We start from the raw sequence: 23117 nt of genomic DNA on the forward strand, positions 1-23117 counted from the left end.
TTGGGAATTTTGGAATTTCCTCCGTGATTTTAGTATGTACCCAAGATACAGAAGCCCTTAGAGAGGAAAGGTACAAATGCCCCACCCCTGAATTCAGGTGGCTTTTTAAGTGCCCTTTATTTAGTAGTAACATAAGCATCTTGAATTGCTAAACAAATAGTGCATCTCACCCGCTTCTCAGTTTGACGCACACACAAAATTTTTTTGCAACAAATAAAACTAATATAGAACTTGATCTTATCAGAATTTGTGTTCTATATTTTCTGTTAAGCCATAGACCATGTACTAAACACTTAAAAATTGACCCTGGCACAGATCAGAGGGAAAGGATTTTTGAGCTAAATTATTCAATAATCAAGCAGTACATTCTTCAATGTCTTCATTGAGTTGGTCAAACAAGATGGCCAGGGCCTGGCATATGATAGACATTACTATTTTTTTAAAAAAATAATTACTAAGTTGAATTGTTTAATTAATGACTACTTTTCAAATAAATTAGTGCATGTAGTTAATTTCATACAAAGCCTGGTTATCTTTTTTTTATGGCCTTATTAACTTCTGTTGTACAATTTAGGGAAAAGTCACTGTCTTGAATATTCTGCAGTTTGAGAAGAATATATGTTGTATTTGCACAATGGAATGAATTGCAAGTTTTCCACCCCCTTCCACCCTGAAGAGGTCTGCGTCCTTGAACATAAAATACAAATAATCCCTGTGCTGTTAATTATTAGCAAGTTGTCCCATCTGCAATGTAAGGAAATAAAGTAACAGATATACCAACAAAAGATTACTAGTTAACAGGCATTGTTAGAGAAGAGTATAAAAGAATTTCAGCATGTTTTACAATATCCTTCCCCCCGCCTCACCACCGACAAGGAAATAACTAGGAACCATGAAGTGGGTGGTATCAATTTTTTTAATTGTTCTACTAAATTTTACAGAATCAAGAACAATGCATGAAAATGCATATGGAATAGGTAAGATAGTTTGTACTTTTCTTTTTTTCTATATGAAAATTCTTAAATTTACGTTTATTATTTTGATTTTTTAACATACTTACTGTTCCACATAGAGGAAAAATATTTAATTAGTGGATATAGTTAAATGAATGATAAACTTACATCTTTACAAGAGTACAAGAGTTTTACAAAGTCATGGCGGTACTTAATATACCTATGTTTTAGTCAATGGTTCCAAACCATTGGAGGATGTAAAATCTGGCTTGTAGTGTTAAGTCTACTATAAATGATTCTTGTTAACTTTATTTCTTAGTTTCCTAGTTTCCTCAGGTACAAAATTAATATGTTTAGATAGATGATTCCTAATGTCTTCTCAGTTCTGAAATTGTAGAGTTTTAACTTAGACACAAATATTTACAACAAAGAATGATTACTTTCCTGATTGAAGTTGAAAACACCATTTCTCATGAAGTTTATCTTGCTTTCCAGTTTCCATATTGGATTCTTCCCAATGTTCTGCAGAGATGAACTTAGTTGACCTGTAAGTTTTGCTTGAATAAATGCATTTTCAATATGCAGAGCAATGAAAATTTTAATTAGGTAATTAAATGAAATTGGATCACCCTATGAGTTTTTAAAAGTACAAATTAGACAATGTCAAGAAAAGTTATTTACACTGAATATCAAATTGATATTGAAGAAGTTGAACTGTTGGCCTGTGCCTTGCGAATCCATGAGACAAACAAAGTCATAAAGAAGAATAATGTTTGATTGAAGACAACTATATATATTTTCTCATCAATACCAGTAGGATGATATCATATTCTCTATTCTGAATACACTTCATCCTAGTAGCAAATAACAGGAGGTAAAAAGTTCTAATTTTGGTTATTTGCAGAGGGTATGCTCTATAGGTCAACCCATGATCAGACCTTGATTGTGCCGGGACTCCACACAGGCAGGGGTCTAATGACCAAGTCTTTGCTCAAAAACCAACCATAAAAATATAGATATCTTTAATTACTGCCACATTGCAGTGGGTGGATGACCACAAAAGGAGGAGACACTTTTTTTTTTTTTGGAATGGTACACTTTAGTGGATATAGTTTATTGTACAGAAATATACCTCAGTAGAGCTTTTTTTAAACTTGAAGCATAGTTGATTTACAATGTGGAGTTAGTTTCTGCTGCACAGCAAAGTGATTGTTTTATATATATGTGTGTGTATACACACACACACACACACACAATGTGTATATATATATTCTTTTTTGTATTCTTTTCCATTGTGGTTTATTACAGGATATTTAATATAGTTCCCTGTGTTTTACAATAGGACCTTGTTGTTTATCCATGGAGCCACTTTTATGGGAAACCCACTCATGTTCATTTTTAACAGATATATGTATATTTATGGAGGAAGGGGACGAGAAGAAGACTGACATTTCTTCCTGGGTGGCTAGAATTCCACATACATTTTTAGCAAATGTCATCCCTAAATAGGTCATAACCTAACAGACAACAAAACAAGCAAAAAATAACCTTGAGAAAAAGAAGCTTGATACGTCTGCTCCTTAAACATACATACATGTTTTTGTTTCAGAGCTACCATATTTTTTGCCCAGTTTGTTCAAGAAGCCACTTACAAGGAAGTAAACCAAATGGTGAAAGATGTATTGACTGTAATTGAGAAATCCACTGGCAGTGAGCAGCCTGCAGGATGTTTAGAAAACCAGGTAAGTGAATAATAATAATAATAAAAAGCACTACGATATTTGACCAGAACTCAGCAAGCAGAAGAGAAGGTGCAGGGATGGCATGAGAAACAAAGACTTAATTATTTGAAGACTTGTTGTATAAAATTAGGATTAGCTTAATTCAGATATACTGGAGAGACCAAAGGAGAAAACAATGGGTATCCATTGTAAAGAGACAATAGGAGCCTGGTGACCAACAGCTAAGTTCTGAAATAAGAGTATCTGGGTGACCATGGGCATATAACTTAACTTTGAGCTTTGGTTTCTTTATCAATGAAATGAGGGATAATAATAGCTCCCACTTCTGAGTTGTCATGGAGATTGACGGGATAATAGTAGTAGGAGTTAATTTTTATTAAGCACACAATGCGACAGGCTTTATTCTAGGGAGTGTTACCTACCTATTGATAATCAAAGTATTTTATGACTGGAGCATAGCACTGATGAATTGGAATGTAAGCCCAATGAGCCAAGATACCCTGGCTGGGACTTATGGGCAGAATATCAGCATTGCTTGCAAATATTAATTTATTACAATAATCCTAGGAGATAGATGCTAATCTTCCAGTTGGGGAAGTTGAGGTACAGAGAGGTTAAGTAATTTTCTTAAGGGACCTCAGAACCAGGATTAAATTTAGGTCATCTGACTCCAAAACTAACACCCTCAGCGGCTTCATTACACTATACTCTGTGCTGTAGTGAATGTGAGGTGCATAGCATAGATTAGGGAGGCGGATCTAGCAAACGAACAGCAATAACAAAACATAAAGCCCATTTAAATTTGAATTTCGGATAAATAATAAATACTTTTTTAAGTATAGGAAATCCTTATGTATATCAATCAATAATAGTTATTATTGTTTATTTGATCTCAATGTAGAAAAGAACTAGGAACTTTTTAATGATTAGAGGTACCCAATGATGGAACAAAATGCCCAGAGAATCCTCTGTCGTGGTGGGATTGATGAACTGGTCAAAAGACAATGTATCTGGCATATTGTAAAGGAGATGCCCTTTTAAAGATATAAAGTAATTTACAACTCTGAAATTGATGATTTAATAATTAAACCCCTGTTTTGCATCTCTGTTTTTGGCTTGCCCTGATAGTCTAAAAACATATTTAAAATAAACAAAATGCATTATGTATTGCAACTTTACATCCAATGAGGGGTCTTAGATGATGCTACAGATTCATAATTAATCATTGTAAACTTAGAGGTATGATTTTTATGTGGATCGGAACTGGAATTCTTAGTAAAGATGTCCAGAATTTTCTAAATATTAGCAGTCATAAATGCCAAATAAAATTTTCTTGAGATGAATGAAACACACGTATTCCTCAGGGGGAGTCTCCAGACCAGTGGTGTCATCTGATTTGGGTAAAATTAAGGCAACAGGGAAGGATTTTAAACATTTAATATGTACGTTTTAGCTAAGTCTATAATTATAACCTATGAAAAGTAGTTGACGCCATTTTAATTCCATTTAAAATTATTTTGATTTTATCTGAAAATAATATCAAGTTTTAGTTCAATGTCTTATCACAAGAATATTGCAAAGAGTATCTATGTTTGAAATGTGGTTTGTATATGAAAGGAAAGCTTATATATCATGGAACCAAACTGTTGATAGCATAAAAGGGAAAAATAAAATAGTTCAAATTTTTGAGGGGGAGGAACAAAATATTGCACTGTATTTTCCCTCTTAAAATAATTTGTCTAATAATCATGTGTATTACTTAAGGTGGAAAACTAAATTCCATTTCCTGAATACATCAAAGGAGGCTATGGCATCAGGTTGAAACTAAATATCCCGGAATTTGTAGGGGGAGTTATTTTCCTAATTTACATTTCTGATTTGGGGTATTAGAAAACTTCTTATGTGTTTTACAGTATTTTTAGGTAAAGTTAGTCATCGTGTATTAAAGATCAATCTTTCTTATAGGTATCTGTCTTTCTGGAAGAAATCTGCCATGAAGAGGAAATTCCTGAGAAGTATGGGCTTTCACACTGCTGCAGCCAAAGTGGAGAGGAAAGACATAACTGCTTCTTAGCGCGCAAAAAGGCTGCTCCAGCATCCATCCCACCTTTCCAGGTTCCAGAACCTGTCACGAGTTGTAAAGCATATGAAGAAAACAGGGAGCTGTTCATGACCAGGTAAGGCTCCAATTTAAAGGTGGAGTTAGACCCCAGAAAGAGAGCAGCACCAAGCAGAATCTAGAATTTCTGCAATTTTCGGGTGTACGCTAAACCATGGAGAAGTAGAACTAATGTTTGATGTGGCAGCTGCTGAGGTCCTGCGCTACAAAGTTAGGTGAGCACCATTAAGTATAGCTTTGTCTCCACAGCACGTAGATAGATGCGGTATAGACCACACAGCAGACCCGCCAGTGGTTCCTTGTTTTTTCTCTTTTAGGCGCTTCACTTTAGCTTGCACCAGAGTATATATGTATGGCACAAAATGAGTCCTCCCAGAGCCAAACATTTGGTGTTTTGTGTTCACCAAATTGCCTGGAAATATAAAATGCTAGAGATCTAGGCATGTTTAAGATACATAAAAATATCTGGCATCAGTGGAGCACTACGGTGTTGCAAGAACACATGTGCTTGGCACCCATGATCAGATTAATGCTCACAAACAGCCTTTCCAGTCTCCCTGTCCTCTTCTTCGTCATTCCTTTTCTTCTTCCTATTTTGCAGATGAGGAATGGGAAGGCTAGAAGGTTCAGACAATTGGATGAGGGCACACTGCTAGTACACTCCCAGGCTGGGTTTTGAACCCAGGTTCTTTGTTGGGGAAGCCTGTGTCAAACTCTCAATCACTTCTTTCTTCCATGTTGCTGCCTAATGCAGAGAAATACAGAGCTTATCCTTAGAACATCTCTGCTCTGGTGACTGCCCAGGTGGATAATCTCATTTTGCAGTGATGAGAAAAAAAAAGAGTCCATCTTTCTGTTTTACTTAGTGGAGATGTGGTCTCACTGACCCTGGAAACATGTCTTGGTAGGCTTATTGGAAAGGACATTTTAATAAGAATCATAGTGTTTCTGCCATTCCCATAGTAGAATGTGCTATTGGCTGTTAGATTTTTCTTTTTCCTGGGGGATCTTTAGTGAGAAAAATTTTGATGGCAAGTGGAAAAGCGTATGACTATTTTCTGACTCTTGAAACAATTTCTGAGTCCAGTTCCAAGCAGTAGCAGTCCTATTTTTATGTTTATAAATCTTACAGCTCCTTTTCATTTCACAGGTATATCTATGAGATAGCAAGAAGGCACCCCTTCCTGTATGCACCTACGATTCTTTCTTTGGCTGCTCAATATGACAGAATAATCCCACCTTGCTGCAAAGCTGAGAATGCAGTTGAATGCTTTCAAACAAAGGTATTATATTCGTGGGGCTCTAAAATGGATACTTCAATCTGGCTATGACTCAACAAAACACAAAGTCAAAAGTGGAAATATGCTTGGTGTGCAGAGTATCATTTTCAGAATAGAGCATATTTCAGCAGTTTGCTACTCTTTGGGCTAAAATAGCTGGGTTTGCTGTTTGCTTGTTTTTTTTTTTTAAATTCATTCCTTTGTCCATTCACTCATGCAACAATTCTTTTGTTATTAAGGAAGTGAGTTTAGTGGGACAAAGATAGAGGTGATAACAGAAATGAAAGAGGAGTAAAAGGTGAAGGAAGGAAGCGAAGGAAGATGGAGTTGAAGGAGTGGGAGGAGAAGAGAAAGCATCGAAGAGAGAAAAAAGTGAAAGAGAAGTAGAATGAATGCTTTGTAGACATTATTTCTTTGAAGCCTTAGAACAAATTTGAGGTGTGATTATCATTGCCATTTAACAAACAAGGAAACTTAAGTTTAGAGAAGTGAATAGATTTCTTAGATTTGGACAGCTAGAATAAATATATATATTTTAAAATATAAATATATATATTTTAAAAACAACCATTTCAAAATATTTTCTTTAACATCATATTTCCATGGACAAGTAAGCTAGCAAACACACATGCAGCAAGGTGCCTTTCGAGAAGATGCTCCTTCACCCCACCCCCACCCCCACCCCCACACCAGGGTGAACGTGAGATTGAAGAAAGGAATACAGCAGATGGTACAGATAGAAAAAAAATTGATAAAAATTGATAAAAATAACCATTGTTCTCAGTTATTTTCCTAGGTCACCACAAATCATTTCAGTGCAAATAATTAATTTTTCCTCTTTTCCATTAAATCTGATAGAGGAAAAATCCTTTTTCTATAATGAAATATGTATTTTTTTTTTTATTTTTTTAAACATAATAATTAATTACTTGCTGCCTGAAATCCTACAACAAAAATTTCCTAGGAGTTGTGACTATTCCCAGAATGTCTGGCTGGGATGCAATTTTATTTTTTTTGAGATGGGGCAGAAATGCTCAGGCTTCGATTTCTTCAAAATTACAGTTGTTTATTCATTACTCCAAGTATGAAAGTTATAATATTTTTGTTTCAAGGAATTAAAAAAAAAATAAATCTGCCTGGTATACATGTATATAAACCCACTTAAAAGAAAGAATGAATAAATTTCTGTGAAAGTATATTGCACTTATAACTTTTAATAAATTTTTAATAGAGTTTCATGTTTTAGCTGTATCTGTTGTTTTTCTATTTATTGGAGCCTATAAAGGAAAATACATAATTTCTTGACACCTTGTTTTTTCTATCTAGGCAGCATCAATCACAAAAGAATTAAGAGAAAGCAGCTTGTTAAATCAACACATGTGCACAGTCATGAGACAATTTGGAGTCCGAACTTTTCGAGCCATGTAAGTCTAAGCTCTGTCTAGGGAAGAGGTGAAATCTTGGAACTACTACTTTGCAGTTTGAGTTCATTTTTCTCATTGCTGCTACTCTGGAGAATGAAGTTTCCTTTGATGAGAGCTAATGAGATTAGAATTATGAAATCTTAGGATTGGGAGGAACAGATCAGTCTGCTGTCTGACACTTATTTTTTTTTCTTTTTAAAATATTATCAGGAGTTCCCATCGTGGCACAGTGGTTAACGAATCCGACTGGGAACCATGAGGTTGCGGGTTCGATCCCTGGCCTTGCTCAGTGGGTTGAGGATCCGGCCTTGCCGTGAGCTGTGGTGTAGATTGCAGACGCGGCTCGGATCCCACGTTGCTGTGGCTCTGGTGTAGGCTGATGGCTACAGCTCCAATTTGACCCCTAGCCTGGGAACCTCCATATGCCGCGAGAGCGGCCCTAGAAAACGTAAAAAGATCAAAAAAAAATCATTATAGTTGATTTACAATGTTTCTTCACGTGTATTTAGAAATGTAGGTAAATAGGATAACTCTCTGAAGTCAGAGACCCCTTAATAAGTGTTAGACAAGGTCTTAATGAAAAAATACTTGGAGAAGACTTCAGAGCTTTATCCTATTCACCTGCTCTTCTAGATAATGATCCAGTTCTGGACTGCGATCAAGGTATACCTCATAAAGATATGACATTTTCCTAGATTCTCCACAAAGCAGACTAGCCTTCCTTTAAGGACATTATTTACTATTTGCAGTCCATAGGTGATTAAAGTTAAATGTTCTGAATTTAAGAGAAAATCCGTCTTCATCAGTAGCAGCAACAATACCAGTTGTGATAGGAAGTAGTGGTCTCGCCTTGACCTTTCTTAAAACTTAAATGAAATAAGCAGAAGGAATAAGAATTTTTATTTCTTACTTCCTTTTTGGGTCACACCACATGTCTTGGTGGAATGACTAGCGTGAATGTTCAGTCTGCTCCACATGCTCATTTTATTGATTGGCACATAGGCAACCTGCCCATACTCTCAGGTTTCTTTCTGCCCAAGTAAAAAATGATTATTGTTCTCATAGAATTGTCCATTCTTAATTGTTTATCCTTTTTAATTTTCCCCCACTCACTCACAACAGTGATCCCAAATAGTCAGCATCATGTTGAATAGCAAAAATATTTCGTTGCGATTCACAGGAACCGCTTGTAGGATCCACTCGCATTTTACCGAGCCCCTGCCTTGAATGATTGGACTAGAATTGACAAGGCTTATAACACTTTCCCTTTTCTTTTTAAATAAGAATACTTTGGGAGTTCCCGTCGTGGCGCGGTGGTTAACCAATCCAACTAGGAACCATGAGGTTGCGGGTTCGGTCCCTACCCTTGCTCAGTGGGTTAATGATCCCGCGTTGCTGTGGCTGTGGTGTAGGCTGGCAGCTACAGCGCCGAGTCAACCCCTAGCCTGGGAACCTCCATATGCTGTGGGAGCGGCCCAAGAAATGGCAAAAAAAACAAAAACAAACAAACAAACAAAAAGAATACTTTGGTCCTTTCTACTTGGAGCTGCCACTATATTAACACTCTGTAAATGTTATTTGATTTTGATAATGAAGATTGATTTCTAATTCTTCTCCCCCCATCCCAGAACTGTTACTAAACTGAGTCAAAAGTTTCCCAAAGCTAATTTTACTGAAATTCAGAAACTGGTCCTGGATGTGGCCCACATCCACGAGGAATGCTGCAGAGGAAACGTGCTGGAGTGTCTGCAGGATGCGGTGAGGAGTTTTTCCTGCCTCCTCTATCTCCACCCACTCTCTTTTCTTTCTTTCTTCTTTTTTTTAATTTCTGCTTTTTATTTTTCATTTTATTTTTTTATTTTTATATAATGATTTTCATCTTTTTCATAACAGCTGGCTTACAGTGTTCTGTCAGTTTTCTCCTGTAGGGCTCTCATTCTAAATGGGAGAAGGCTGTCTGCCCTGAGTTGGTCATAGGATGTAGTAACTAGCTGATGGATTGAAGTCAGATTTCTTGATAATAAAACTTAACCTGTCTTTTGTTGACTCTGCTTTCCGCTTAAGGGATGAGCTCCTCTTGATAGACCAGTGCCCATTCATTCTTACTTATAAAGAGGATGCTGATCTCTTGGGAGGCCTCCACATAGAACTTGAGGAGTAGACTCTTTACTTTTCATGTATTTGTTTTTCCCTCCATTTGTTCTTTCATTTGACAAATATATATTGAATACTTTCTTTGTTCTAGCCTCTGTGTGGGACACCTTTTAGGAAGGCATGAGCTGACTTCTAGGAGCTTATAGTCTGATTAGGAACTGTCTTTTGTTTACTGTTATACCCATAGGCCACCAGCACGATGCCTGGCACATAGAAAGCCCTCTGTATTATATTCATACAGCTATTATGTGAATAGAATAAAATAAGACAAAATACTGTTTTACAAGGTAAGAAGTTAGCCATCAAGGGAAGGTATGAATAAAGAGCTCTAAAGGAATGAAAAACCACAACCAAAAAACTCCAACAACAGACTCTTCAAGCATGCAGTAGTCAGTTGAGATTTAAGGCGTGTGGCATTGGTCTATTTGGGGCCAACCCCAAGTGACCTGTACATTGTGCAAGAGGTCCGTTTATCTCCAAATTACTCCCTCTCTGGTCCCCTGTGACGGATCTTCTTTTTCATGGAAGCTCAAAAATCACTGCTCCTAGATATTCGGATGGCTTAAAACCAAGGCTTGAACATGGTTTCCAGAAGGTTGAAAGTGAGGATAAAATGCTCATTTCAGCCCAGTGCACGGCAGTGTGGCTGAGGTAGACTTGAACGTCAGCAGGAAGCCGGGGAGGAGACCTGAGGCTGAGTCTCTGAGAGCAGGCAGAAAGCCTGGAGTCAGGGAACGAGGAACTGTCTGCTTCAAAGACAGACCTTCCTATTTCATTGATTTTTGCTTACAGTAGCATTTACCTTCATATTGGGGATGGTAATAAGAAAGATTTTGCTTTGCTTTGAGGACAGTTATGTTGGTTTTAGTTGACAATTTTACTAATTTGTAGAGTATTTAAAGTTTAGTTTTTTCAATGTTTGGAGTTCATAACTACCCTTTTCGTTTGAAGTGGAAAACATAATTTCAGCATGGTATATAAACTGGATTTTAACGACTGAATAATGGGTTCTAATTGCTCCTGCTGAGAGTGCGCAGAATTTTCAGTCATTTTGCAGGGATGCCTAAGCTCTGCTTCTTTCTGGCCGCTTTTGTGCACTATTTCATTATCTATAGACTGCCCTCTAGAGGTTTTAGCGGCTTACTGCAGATTGTTTGGTTAAAGATGAAGGAGAAGGTTTGCTCTCCGGGTTGTGACAATCAGCAGCAGATATTTAGTTGCACATTTCAATACTAGTCGAATGTATTAATGTGTATGGAATTTGGCTTGAGGAGTACATTTCTCTTTTGTTTTTAAAAGCTTCTTATTAGAATAAAATAGAAGGTTTTTAACTGGCAACTGTGAAAAGAAGCATCGAAAAAACATGGCTAGGTGGAAAGGACTGAGGAAAGGTAAAATAGGGAGAAAGCACTAAAATGGGACACAAGGTAAATGTTTTCTTTGCTTCTTCCTTCCTTCTTTCCTAGAACTGGTCCTGAGCTCCTGAATTAAAGAATAAATGTTTAAAACTTATACTTTCTTTTCCATGACAGGAAAGAGTTGTGTCCTACGTATGTTCTCAACAAGATACTCTGTCAAGCAAAATAGCAGAATGCTGCAAGTTGCCCACCACACTTGAACTTGGTCAATGCATAATTCATGCAGAAAATGATGACAAACCTGAAGGCTTATCTCCAAATCTAAACAGGTTTTTAGGAGAGAGAGATTTCAACCAACTTTCTTCAAGGGAAAAAGATCTCTCCATGGCAAGGTGTGTAAATGTATGTTCACATAGGTGAAGATTATTATGTAACTGACAACTTTGTGTTGTTGAAATGGCTTCTAAACTCAGTGTGAAGGGTAATGCTAGGATGTTCTGAGCCAAAGTATAGTTAAGCAGATGGCTAGGCAATAAGAAATGGGATCTATGTTATACTGATAAGCCTTTCACCAGTATTATTATTTGCTTTTTTATGAGAATGAGCTTTGTTTTGTTTCCATTTCTTTGAAATCAGAAGCAATGTCATACCCATATGGATTACTTGGGTAAAGACTACTACTGGGCTTCCAAATAGGATATGGATATTTTTGTAATAAGAAGGGCTTGTAGTCAAGAATGTGCCTTTTCACTACATGTCTTAAAACCTTTCTCCCCAATGATGACTCAGTAGATAATGCTAGATGGAAGGACTTTCGGGAATAGTTTATTTGTTATTTATTGAATACACATTTTATTTTTGTAAAGAAATCCAAACATGCTTAGAGACATTGCAGTATGGTAGTTTGATGTAATGTAATTGACAGGACATGTTCTCATTCTATTATTTGCCTTTAAGGGGAGCAGGCAGTTAAGTGGATACATTTTCCTTTGTTGTACAGTGTGTATCAGTGAACATTGTTAGAGGAGGGATTTGTGTGGTGCTGAGGATAATTATACTTAATGGTTTCCAAAGGCCTTTCTAAATTTGAGGGCCTACTTTTAATGTAGTAATAAAAATAATGGTGCAATTTTCTTTTTAATATTCCTAGAGGCTAGGATTCTATTGTTGCATTAAAATCAGACATGCACACAGTGTTTGCACAGCTAAATTAAATTATGCAAACAAGAACAAAGTCCAGATTTCAGAAACACATATTGACGATATTATTGGTAGCAGAATTATGACCTATTTCTACAATCTGGGAATATAGTTAGCAAATTCAAGGATTCTCTTTGAACTTACACATTTGTACAAAGCTAATTGTTTACTTAATAGAAGCTAATTGTATCCAAAGCTAATTGTTTACTTAATAGAAGTAGTTCTTCAGTTGGAAAAGTTCTTTGCAACAGGAATTTTCTCAGGCGAGAATGATTTTCCCCGACACTTTATATGGCTTTTTTCACCCAAGTTTCTCTTTAGGAAGAGCTACCCAAAGAGACTTTTCTTGACCACATCCTCTAAATTGTGTCACCTCTTCTATCTTCCTTTATTTCTCTTCAATGATTTATCACTACCTAAAATAAGATGACCTATTTCTTGTTTGTTTCTGTCTCCCTATAATGCATGCTTCTGAGAGGTTAGACATTTTATCTTATACATTATTTGATCCTTACTGCTTAAAAAATGCAGAAAGTAGGCAGTGTAGAAACATTTGTTGGGTGGATAAATTGAAAGTTCATAATTGAAAAGGCAAAGTGAAGAGTGTAAAAGAAAACAAAATGCCATTTTAGAACCATTTGAAGGATCATAATTTTTGTTAATAGTTTTGCTATGCATTTAGTACAAATCATATTTGATTTCTAGGTTTATTTACTTGAATTTTAACTTCTGCATGTCATATGATGCCAAAGTAATTTGTCTCTTTAATGCTAGTAACACAGTATTTTTTCCCCCCACAAATTTCAGGTTTACTTATGAGTACTCAAGAAGACATCCTAAACTTGCTGTCCCAGTAATCCTAAGAGTTGCTAAAGGATACCAGGAGTTATTGGAGAAATGTTCGCAGTCTGAAAACCCTCTTGAATGCCAGGATAAAGGGGTAAATAGCTCTAGCTTTGTAGGGAGAATCTGAAAAACGGCATTAATATCATACTCTAAAAGTCCTGTTTGGAGTTCCCATCATGGCTCAGTGGTTAATGAATCCGACTAGGAACCATGAGGTTGCGGGTTCGATCCCTGCCCTTGCTCAGTGGGTTAAGGGTCCAGTGTTGCTGTGAGCTGTGGTATAGGTCACAGATGTGGCTCGGATCCCGAGTTGCTGTGGCTCTGGCGCAGGCCAGCGGCTACAGCTCCGATTAGACCCCTAGTCTGGGAGCAGTCCTAGAAAAGGCAAAAAAAAAAAAAAAGTCCTGTTTGTTTGAAAGAATATAGTTACTAGTAAGTAGTTAGTTCTATTTACTAGCTATCTAGCTATTAAGTAGTGATTAACTAGTATCAACAACTACCAGATTATTTTAAAAATAAAAATGTTAACCCAAAGTTCTTTGACACACAGAATAAAAACAAGATCGATTTTTTGAATAGCTCCAGAAAGGCAAGGATTTTGTATGGAAAGAATTGTGATTCTTTACCCATCAAATATCTTGGCGAGTCACAAAGTTTTAAACTTAATCCCCCCAAAGTCCATTTGTTTTAATTCTCACAATTCATCTTTAGTTAAAAAAAAACAAACCTCTCTAACAGTGGTTTCTTTAAGATTGGTATCATCATAGAACAAAATATTACCAATCAATTTTTACAAAGAAAGTTATGTGTCCAGAAAGAGGAAAAAAATATATAGAATAATGCTTATATTTTCAGGAAGAAGAATTAGAGAAATACATCCAGGAGAGCCAAGCACTGGCCAAGCGGAGCTGCGGCCTCTTCCAGAAATTAGGAGAATATTACCTACAGAACGCGTATGCTTTTTTAAACAGTATTTTTAATGATTTAAACTTATTAACTGATGAGGGAAATACATGTCTGAATTGATCACCCCTGGCTATCGGAATTTCAGCCCCTATGTTGGATTGGAGGTCAGTAAACTGATCACCTAGTTTCCCAGTGAGCAGGTACCGTTCCCACCTCCCTCTCTTAAGGAAGAACAGATGGCTTGTGAGACCTGACTTCTGGTACTGGCTTTGGGTTCCCCAAACCATGCAGATTTTTGCAGCAAAACTATCCATTCTGTCATAATCTGTTGTAGTTAAAGTACCAAGAGATCAAAGTTAGTATCTATGAAAGTTTTGTGACTGGGACCAGGAAATAAATGTCCAACATTTATTGTGATCTTTTAGTGTAGCAGGAGTGTAGGGAGTGGGCGTCACAGTAAATGTACCTAAACATTGGTCCAGACCCCACATGGATGAAACAAATGAGCGGACATCATGTCTTCTGATGGCAAGAGAGGATCTTTGAGAGGGAGTGAGAATCTGGAAACTCATGAAGGACTCAGTAAGATTTGGTGAAAAATGCTTCTTTCAGGTTTCTGGTTGCTTACACAAAGAAAGCCCCTCAGCTGACCCCCCCTGAGCTGATGGCCTTGACCAGGAAAATGGCGACCACAGGAGCCGCTTGCTGTCACCTCAGTGAAGACAGGCAGTTGGCCTGTGGTGAGGGAGCGGTGAGTGTTTTGTTTAGTCCCATTTTGTTTCTGCCCTGTTCAACGTGAAGTCGCTTTATAATTCCCATTTAAGTGAAATGGTAAAAACCAATATGGAGGTGGCTTTCCTGGACTTGTTTGATTAGTTTTGGTGGCAAGGGTGTGAGAACTGCACTCTGAAGTGTTGGCAGGTGGGCAGGCTTCCTGTCCTCCTGGAATGGCTGGTGGACGTGCACTGGGTCTATTCAGCAATGTCTGAGCAAGATTTATGACAGGAAAGACAGGAAGACTGACGCGTCACGCAATTCACGATTTCACCAGATCCCTACTGTTATGTTAAAAAAAGAAAAACTTCAACTTCGACAGATAACAATTCACCCTTTTATTTTTAGCCATACCTTTTTGTCTTTTGTAGTTTATTTTTTTTAATGATGATGATATTAGGGACAATTTATTCACTTTGACTGGGTGTAGGATACAGAGCAGGGTAAATCCCACATTGTGAATAGTAAAATGACTTTTGAATTAGTAATACCAACAGTCTTTACTTCTTAATGTCACCAGTGTCCTACGTAGGATTACAGGTTGAATTTTTTCATTATTTTTTCCCTTAAAGTCCCAATTATGAATAAGATTGTACATTTTTTCCCCCTCTTTTTGGTGACAGGGAGTTATTTGCTAGTGTTATGTCCTGGAATATTTTTATCAAAGACTAGACGCGAAGGGAAAATTTCCTGCAATTAAGCATCATGTGTATCACTTACTGAATTCCACATGTTGGGAGGGTGCAGGGACTCAGGATGCTGGCGTGGTTCTGGGGTGAAGATTCTGGAGGCCTCTTGCCTATATTCCCATCCCCCTTTCACCACTTGTCAGTCTTGTAACCCTGGGGAAGCTCGTTATCTCACTAAGCTTGAGCTTTTTCATCTGACATGTGAGAATACAAGCTGTGCCATCCTCACAGGATGGGTGTCTTGAACCGAGTGATCATGCGACTCACTCAGTATAAGCCTGATACACTGCATGTGCACACAAAGTATGTCAGCCCTTATTACAAGTTAGTATTAAGAGCTTAAGAAATATCTCTCAGGTGTGGATGATGGGTGGATTCTACACTAGGAAAGAGTTAAGGACACACACACACACACACACAGAGGTCTTACTTCTTTTCAATAAGTACTATATATTAGCTGTATGTGTGTATGATGTGAGAAGGTTAGGTTTGTGCTATTCTCCCCTTTAGAAAGAGATTCTCTGAATCCCAAAATTAAAATGGAAAGCTCAGCTAGAGATACATGGAAAATACAAGCCACATATTGATTTCCTGGGTCAGGACAGAGTTTTTTCCTTGCAGAAGGATGTATGTAATTGAAAACGCGTGTCAAGGAGCTGACTCAAATTGCTGAAGGGGTTGCCTTCAGCATCATTTGTGGAACGTCAGTCACTAAATGCTGAAGTTTATCCCCAAACAAATGGGTAAATAAGAATCTATGATGAGGGAGTTCCTGTTGTGGCTCAGCAGAAACAAATCCAACTAGTGTCCATGAGGATGCAGGTTCAATCCCTCACCTTGCTTAGTGGGTTAAGCATCGGCATTGCCGTGAGCTGTGGTATAGGTAGCAGACATGGCTCAGATCTGGCATTGCTGTGGCTATGGCGTAGGCTGGCAGCTGTAGTGCCCTGGGAACCTTCATATGCAGTGGGCGCGGCCCTAAAAAGTCAAACAAACAAATGAGGACAACAACAACAAAACCAAAACCAAACCAAAACAAAAAGAATCTGCGATATGGCAGCATATGCTCCTGCACAGACAGCAAATTTTCCTGTAGTAGTAATTATAAATTACTGGACATGAAACACTATTGCAACAGTTTTCCTGAATCAATTCCATGGATAATGCTCCATCTCCTTGCTTTCTTCTTTCTCATTCTCCTACTTAGGCTGACCTTATCATCGGGCAGTTGTGCATCAGGCACGAAGAGATGCCCATAAACCCTGGTGTTGGCCAGTGCTGCACCTCTTCATATGCCAACAGGAGGCCGTGCTTCAGCAGCTTGGTGTTGGATGAGACATACGTGCCTCCGCCATTCTCTGATGACAAGTTCATCTTCCATAAGGATCTGTGCCAAGCTCAGGGTGTAGCACTGCAAACAATGAAGCAGCAGTAAGAAACTGTTACTTGTTAGCATGGAGAAGACTGACAATGCTAAGCAGTGGTTGAGATGTCACTTTACACACCCAACACTCTTGGGCTCACTAGGAGAACATTATTACATCAAAGCACCACAAAGTAACTCTCAAAAGAGTCTTGTCTCAGTGTCTTCCTAGCCTCTAATCTGGAAAAACTCTCCAGGACAGACAGTTTCATGATTGTAAAACTAGTCTATTTTAATTATTGTTGTGATGCATTTTGGGATTGAGGGAAAAGGGGAAAGCCGTTTGGGGTAATTAAGATATGTCTCTGGATTAAGTCTTGTGTACTTCCATTCTAAGCCTCGAAAAAAAAAAAAGCCCTTACTTTTTTTTTTATATATATATACTCTTTACTCTTTGAAGAGAATAATCATAATACTTATTCAGCCATGAATTATGGGCATTAGGAAATGGAATCCACATTTCAGTTCATTGTGGGAGGCAGTCTGTAATGGTGAAGTTCAGGCAAGTCAGTGAAACTCAGGTCCTGCAAATTCCCAAGCATTTTATTTAATATTTCCATCCATTGTAAAATATCTGCCTTCATTTTGGAAAACCTATTCTCCCCTTGTTTCTCTGTCACAATCTGAGGCATGTTTCAAGGTACATCGAGAATGTGGCGTCCTCTGGCGAGCCTTCTCTATTCCTGCAGTCAACTTAGAATATATTACTAAGTGAGCAGTATAGGTAATTAGGACAGGCGGTGCTCAGGAGGTGCTCAGGTAAGGGTGTGATAATTGTGAATGCCAGGCTTTGGAAATCGGGGCTTTTGAGCATAGATTAAACATATTTTAGAGGAGAGAACTGGAAAGGATATTTTAGGCAAATAAGAAAAAGACTGTGTTTCACTACATATGAATACGGTGGACTGTAAAACAGTGTTTCATCTATAATCTGCCTAAATTCAGACTAGTTGATTAGTTTCAGATATACAAAAAAGTTAATCAGTTATACATGTATATGTATCCATTCCTTTTCAGATTCTTTTCCCATATAGGTTATGACACACTATTGAGTAGATTATCCTGTGCTATAATAGGTCCTTGTTACTTATGTATTTTATATATAGTAGTGTGCATATGTTAATCTCAAACTCATAATTTATCCCTCTCCTAGTGTTTCTCCTCTAGTAATCACAGGTTTGGTTTCAAAAATCTTTGAGTCTATTTCAGTTTTGTGAATAAGTTCTTTTGTATCATTTTTATTAGATTCCACACATTAGTAATTTCATATATTTGTCTTTGACTTACTACACTTAGTAAGATAATTTCTAGGTCCATCCATGTTGCTGCAAATGGCATTATTTCATTCTTTTTTATGGCTCAGTAATATTCCTCTGTATTCATGTACCACATCTTCTTTTATCCACTCCTCTGGACATTTTGGTTGCTCCAATGCCTTTAGCCTGAGTCTTTTTAATGAAAGTATTAGACAAAATCTATATGGTAAATCTGGTGATGGGTTGATGGGATGAGGGTTTTGGGTGAGGTTGCTAAGGCTCTAAAAGTTCTCTACCAGGAAAGCTTTAGAAAAATACCATTGCACAGCAGACTTCTCTTATATATTGTTTTGTTTTAAATCATAGGTTTCTTATTAACCTTGTGAAGCAAAAGCCACAAATAACAGAGGAACAACTTGAGGCCGTCATTGCAGATTTCTCTGGTCTACTGGAAAAGTGCTGCCAAGGCCAAGAGCAAGAAGTCTGCTTTGCAGAAGAGGTATGTGCAGCTCATTTTTATAGTCAAAATACTTGGTGTGGAGTTTTCTTTAATTGAATAATGAAAAGAATATCTCACTAATTTATACTTTTTAAATAATGACAGATATTTATATTTCATTTAGAAATAAATGTAAAGACTTTAGGTTTAAAAAATAATCACAGTTTTCTCACCAAATATTAGAAATAAGTATAATTGTAGAATATATTGTGGTCATTAGTAATTTTGATTTATTTCCTAGTGGAGAAAACTATACAGTGAACATATAATTAACTGATGATGATTTAGGAGTTTCTAGCCTAAAATTTTTCAATTCAGGTCAATGGATTAAAAGAATTTAATAGCAAATTAACTGTGCAAGCAGGCTATTGGGGGAATATTTATAGAAAATATATTGAACTCATTTAGGAGCAAGCCTTTGAATATTAACAGAGTAGCAAGTAGGAATTATCTTAATATAATTATTTAGTGGTTTTAGCTGGATTTGTAAATTGGCTACATTTTGTAGGCTTTTAGTTTGTATTAGGAAATACACTTGCATATAGCATCACTGTTTAAAAAAGATATCCTATAATTCAACCTTTTGGCCAATTTTATTGAATTATCTCGTAATATAAAAGTTTAGATGTTTTGTTATATGAACTCCAAAGATATATGATATTTAGAAATGTCGAGTTTTTCAATAGTTAATATAATAAGGTATGCTTGAGTGTGTATTTATTAGTATGTGTCTGTGTTTTTGGTAGGAGGGAATGGGCACAGAGAACCAAATCAGATATAACAAAACTGATAAAATAGGTTTGATGAAAACTATTTCTTGTGAATATGATACAAAAAGATTAATGTCCTCTGTTTTGAGAAGACACTCATCTACATGAAGAGGACATGTGAAATAGTAGTGCACAAGTATTTTCTCTGCAAACCTTTTAATTTCCATGGTTGACTTGTGGATTAAGGGGAGATATGGGATGAGGCTTGGTAAGCATTTGGAGATTGATATACAAATACAATATCTTTTTTTTTTTCCGTCTTTTTGCCTTTTCTGGGGCCGCTCCCGTGGCATATGGAGGTTCCCAGGCTAGGGGTCTAATCCGAGCTGTAGCCGCCGGCCTACACCAGAGCCACAGCAACACGGATCCGAGCTGCATCTGCGACCTACACCACAGCTCACGGCAACGCCGGATCCTTAACCCACTGAGCAAGGCCAGGGACCGAACCCTCAACCTCATGGTTCCTAGTCAGATTCATTAACCACTGAGCCACGACGAGAACTCCTAGAAATACAACATCTGTTGTTGATAAGAATGGAGTTTTTTTTTTCCTCTCTGGAAGCCAGCTTATCCTAGCTTATTGGCGTCAGAGATGTATATCTTTATTTTTAACTCGATTAACCTATAAATTTATGAATTCACCCTTAGCTAGGAGAGAATTAACTGTATGACTTGTACAGTCATCTTTTTTTATCTGATAACACGTATTTATTTTTATTTCTTCATATTTTAATTGAAGTCTAGTTGAGGTATAATAGTATACGTTACAGGTGTACAATATAGTGATTCATAATTTTTAAAGGTTCTATTCCATTTGTAGTCACTATAAAATAATGGCTATATTCCCTGTGCTGTAGAATATGCCCTTATAGCTCATTTTATACATAAGAGTTTGTACCTCTTACGTCTCTACCCCTGTATTGTCCCTCCCACCTTCTTCTCCCCACTGGTAAACACTAGTTTGTTCTCTACATCTGTGAGTCTGCTTCTTTTTTGTTGTATTTGCTAGTTTGTTGATGATTCTTATTTATTTTTAATTTGCAGGGTCCAGCACTGATTTCAAAAACACGTGCTTCTTTGGGAGTTTAAATTACTTCAGGTAACAAAACATTCAGACAAGTCTAAATATGTTGATTCTCCTCAAATATGTCTCCATGGTGAAAGGCACCGTAAGAACTACCATTAAATACTTTTCTTAAAAATAAATGCAGTTCAATAAAAAAAGTTTATTTTATTTATTTATTTTTAAATGATTTTTATTTTTTCCATTATAGTTGGTTTACAGTGTTCTGTCAGTTTTCTACTGTACAGCAAAGTGACTCCATCACACACACACATATATAACATTCTCTTTCTAACATTATCCTCTGTCATGCTCCATCACAAGTGACTAGATATAGTTCCCAGTGCTATACAGCAGGATCTCATTGCTTATCTTCTTCAAATGCAATAGTTTGCATCTATTAACCCCAGATTCCCAGAAAAACTTGGAACAAAACAGTGCCCATAATTTTAAATTAGTGACTAATAATAAACTCAAAATTCTTTTAGAATATTTCCAATGCTTCTGAGAATGCCATCAGAAGAGCTTCCTATCTATCTGTACATATGATCTTTTCTTAAAAATAAATGCAATTCAATAAGAATATTTGTTTTAAAATCTTGTAACAAAATTATGCCCACAATGTTACATTAATGATTAAACTAATCCAAAATTCTTTTTTTAATTTTTAATTTTATTTTTTCCAAAATTCTTTTAGGTTATTTCAAAGGCTTCAGAAAATGCCATCAAAAGATCATCCTATCTGTATTTGCTGTTTATCTGATATAAAACAATAAAATCAGATACTTTCTGCATTTATGAATTTAATTAGTATTTATATTTTTGTTGCTATTACAGGGGGAAGAGAAGAAGACAAGTCTTTATAGTTTGGTGTGAACTTTTCCTTTTAATTCTAACTGATTTATGCTTCTTGTGAATTAAAAAAATGATGAAGACTTTTATGTGGGATTTCCCTGTTATAGAAATAAAGTATCTCCAAATGCTTCCTTTTTCCTAGCCTGCTTATTTATGAAAACAGAGATAATTTCTTTGAATAGCATTGTCTGAAGCAGATTCTGATCAAAAAGCACTGAATATTAGTCCTTGTGGGACATTAAAGCCACTCAAGAATGGATTTATGACACTGAAGGCAGGATTATGTGGTGAACTAAAAAAATGTTCCCAAGTGAAGCACTTTTTGGTGCTGTCAGGGCACATTGTATTAAATGACCACTTAAGTATTCTAACAGAGAAATTGGCCTTAAGAAAATATTCTGCTTTTATAGGATCCATCAGGAATGTTGCTATTCAAAACTTAATGTCTACTTTTTTCTTAGTCTTGTTCAGTTCTGTATTCATAGACCTTTTAAAACATGTGGTAACTGTGCTGCAATGGTTTCGATTGAATGTAATTAACATTTTCATCAATTAATTTTTTTATTCTGCAAGTATTTATTAGCACTCACTATGTCCCAGGTCCTGTTCTGGGTGCAGTCACTGTCCTTCATTTTCTCCAGTAAAGAAGGAAGCAACTAAGAACAATGCAGAAAGATTAGGGCCATTACAGAGGAGGTAACACATTGTTGAGGGGATCAAAGGGTGGGAGAGACCAGTTTTGACTGGGGGAAGTCAGACTGGAAGAAACAAACACCTAAGAAGCATCTCAGAAGAAGAGCGGACCTTCCTCAGTTCAAGTAGAGAAGAAAGCAAATACACCAAGGAGGAAAGCATGGCCTATGAGAAAACACAGTGAATGATTTTAGGGGAGTACGGGGTGGGTAGGAAGGATATGGATATGGAAGATCAAGCAAGATATGCCAACTATGTAGGATTGAGTAGAGTCTCATGGGTTTTATTCCAAAGGGTTTGGACAATGTCTTATAGGTAAGAGAGGACCAAAGTAATATCTAAGCATAGTGGTTAGTTTTTAAGAAAACTCAGGAGCTGTGGAGAATGAGGGGTAGGGGCAGGGGAAAGAGTGGAGAAGGTTAAGGTCTGTAAGTGGAGATGAAAGGATCAGTCCACAGTAGGGAGGCTGCTTCCTGCATTAACTTGGAAGAGAAATCTAAAAATTACATTTATGCTTTGGCTTCTGCCACAGAAGAAAACATTGGCTCAGAACAATAAAGTGAACTTTCAGTTCCAACTCAATTGCTTTGCCCTTTACATTTTTCTTTCAATTCTGTTGCAATATCTATGGGCTTTGCCTGGTTTGGGTGTAATTCTGAAAGATATTAACTTAGAGATCACAGCAAGATAAAGTAGAACTCAACGTAAAAGCATTTAATAAGAAAATAATTTCCTGGGAAGTGCAAGAAGATAACACTGGAAAATTTATGAGCCATATGATATTTCGTCAACATATATAAAAAAGTGATTGGAAACCCTAGGACAAATTGACACAAATACAATAATAGATTGGAGATTTTAGAACATTTCTTCTTAGAAAAAACTAGTTGAGCAAACAACAGATAAAGACTCAAAGTAGAAACTTCTCTAGTCAAGCTTACCAGTGACTTCCATGCTGCGAAATCAATTCTCAGTCTTTGGGGAGAATGTGACACAATTGATCACTTCCCTTTTCCTTGAAACAGTTTTCTTCTTGGCTTCTGGATTTTTTTTTCTCCAATCTTATTGTCTGCATCTCCTTAGTCTTCTTCATTGCATTTTCTGCAAATCTTG

General features: G+C 36.8%; 1 protein-coding gene across 1 annotated transcript; it reads left to right on the forward strand.

Moving 5' to 3' along the window:
* The first annotated feature begins 847 nt into the window (after positions 1-847).
* Positions 848-21439, forward strand: AFP (alpha fetoprotein). Its single transcript, XM_047799060.1, has 15 exons — positions 848-977; positions 1449-1500; positions 2563-2695; positions 4661-4872; positions 5965-6097; positions 7421-7518; positions 9147-9276; positions 11205-11422; positions 13038-13170; positions 13932-14029; positions 14595-14733; positions 16653-16876; positions 18491-18623; positions 20438-20492; positions 21294-21439. Exons 1-14 carry the CDS (start codon positions 893-895, stop codon positions 20480-20482), a joined length of 1833 nt encoding a protein of 610 aa, XP_047655016.1. The 5' UTR covers positions 848-892; the 3' UTR covers positions 20483-20492; positions 21294-21439.
* Positions 21440-23117: the final 1678 nt, after the last annotated feature.

The sequence above is a fragment of the Phacochoerus africanus genome, chromosome 10 (genome assembly GCF_016906955.1).
Source record: "Phacochoerus africanus isolate WHEZ1 chromosome 10, ROS_Pafr_v1, whole genome shotgun sequence".
In the NCBI taxonomy this organism is placed as follows: domain Eukaryota; kingdom Metazoa; phylum Chordata; class Mammalia; order Artiodactyla; family Suidae; genus Phacochoerus; species Phacochoerus africanus.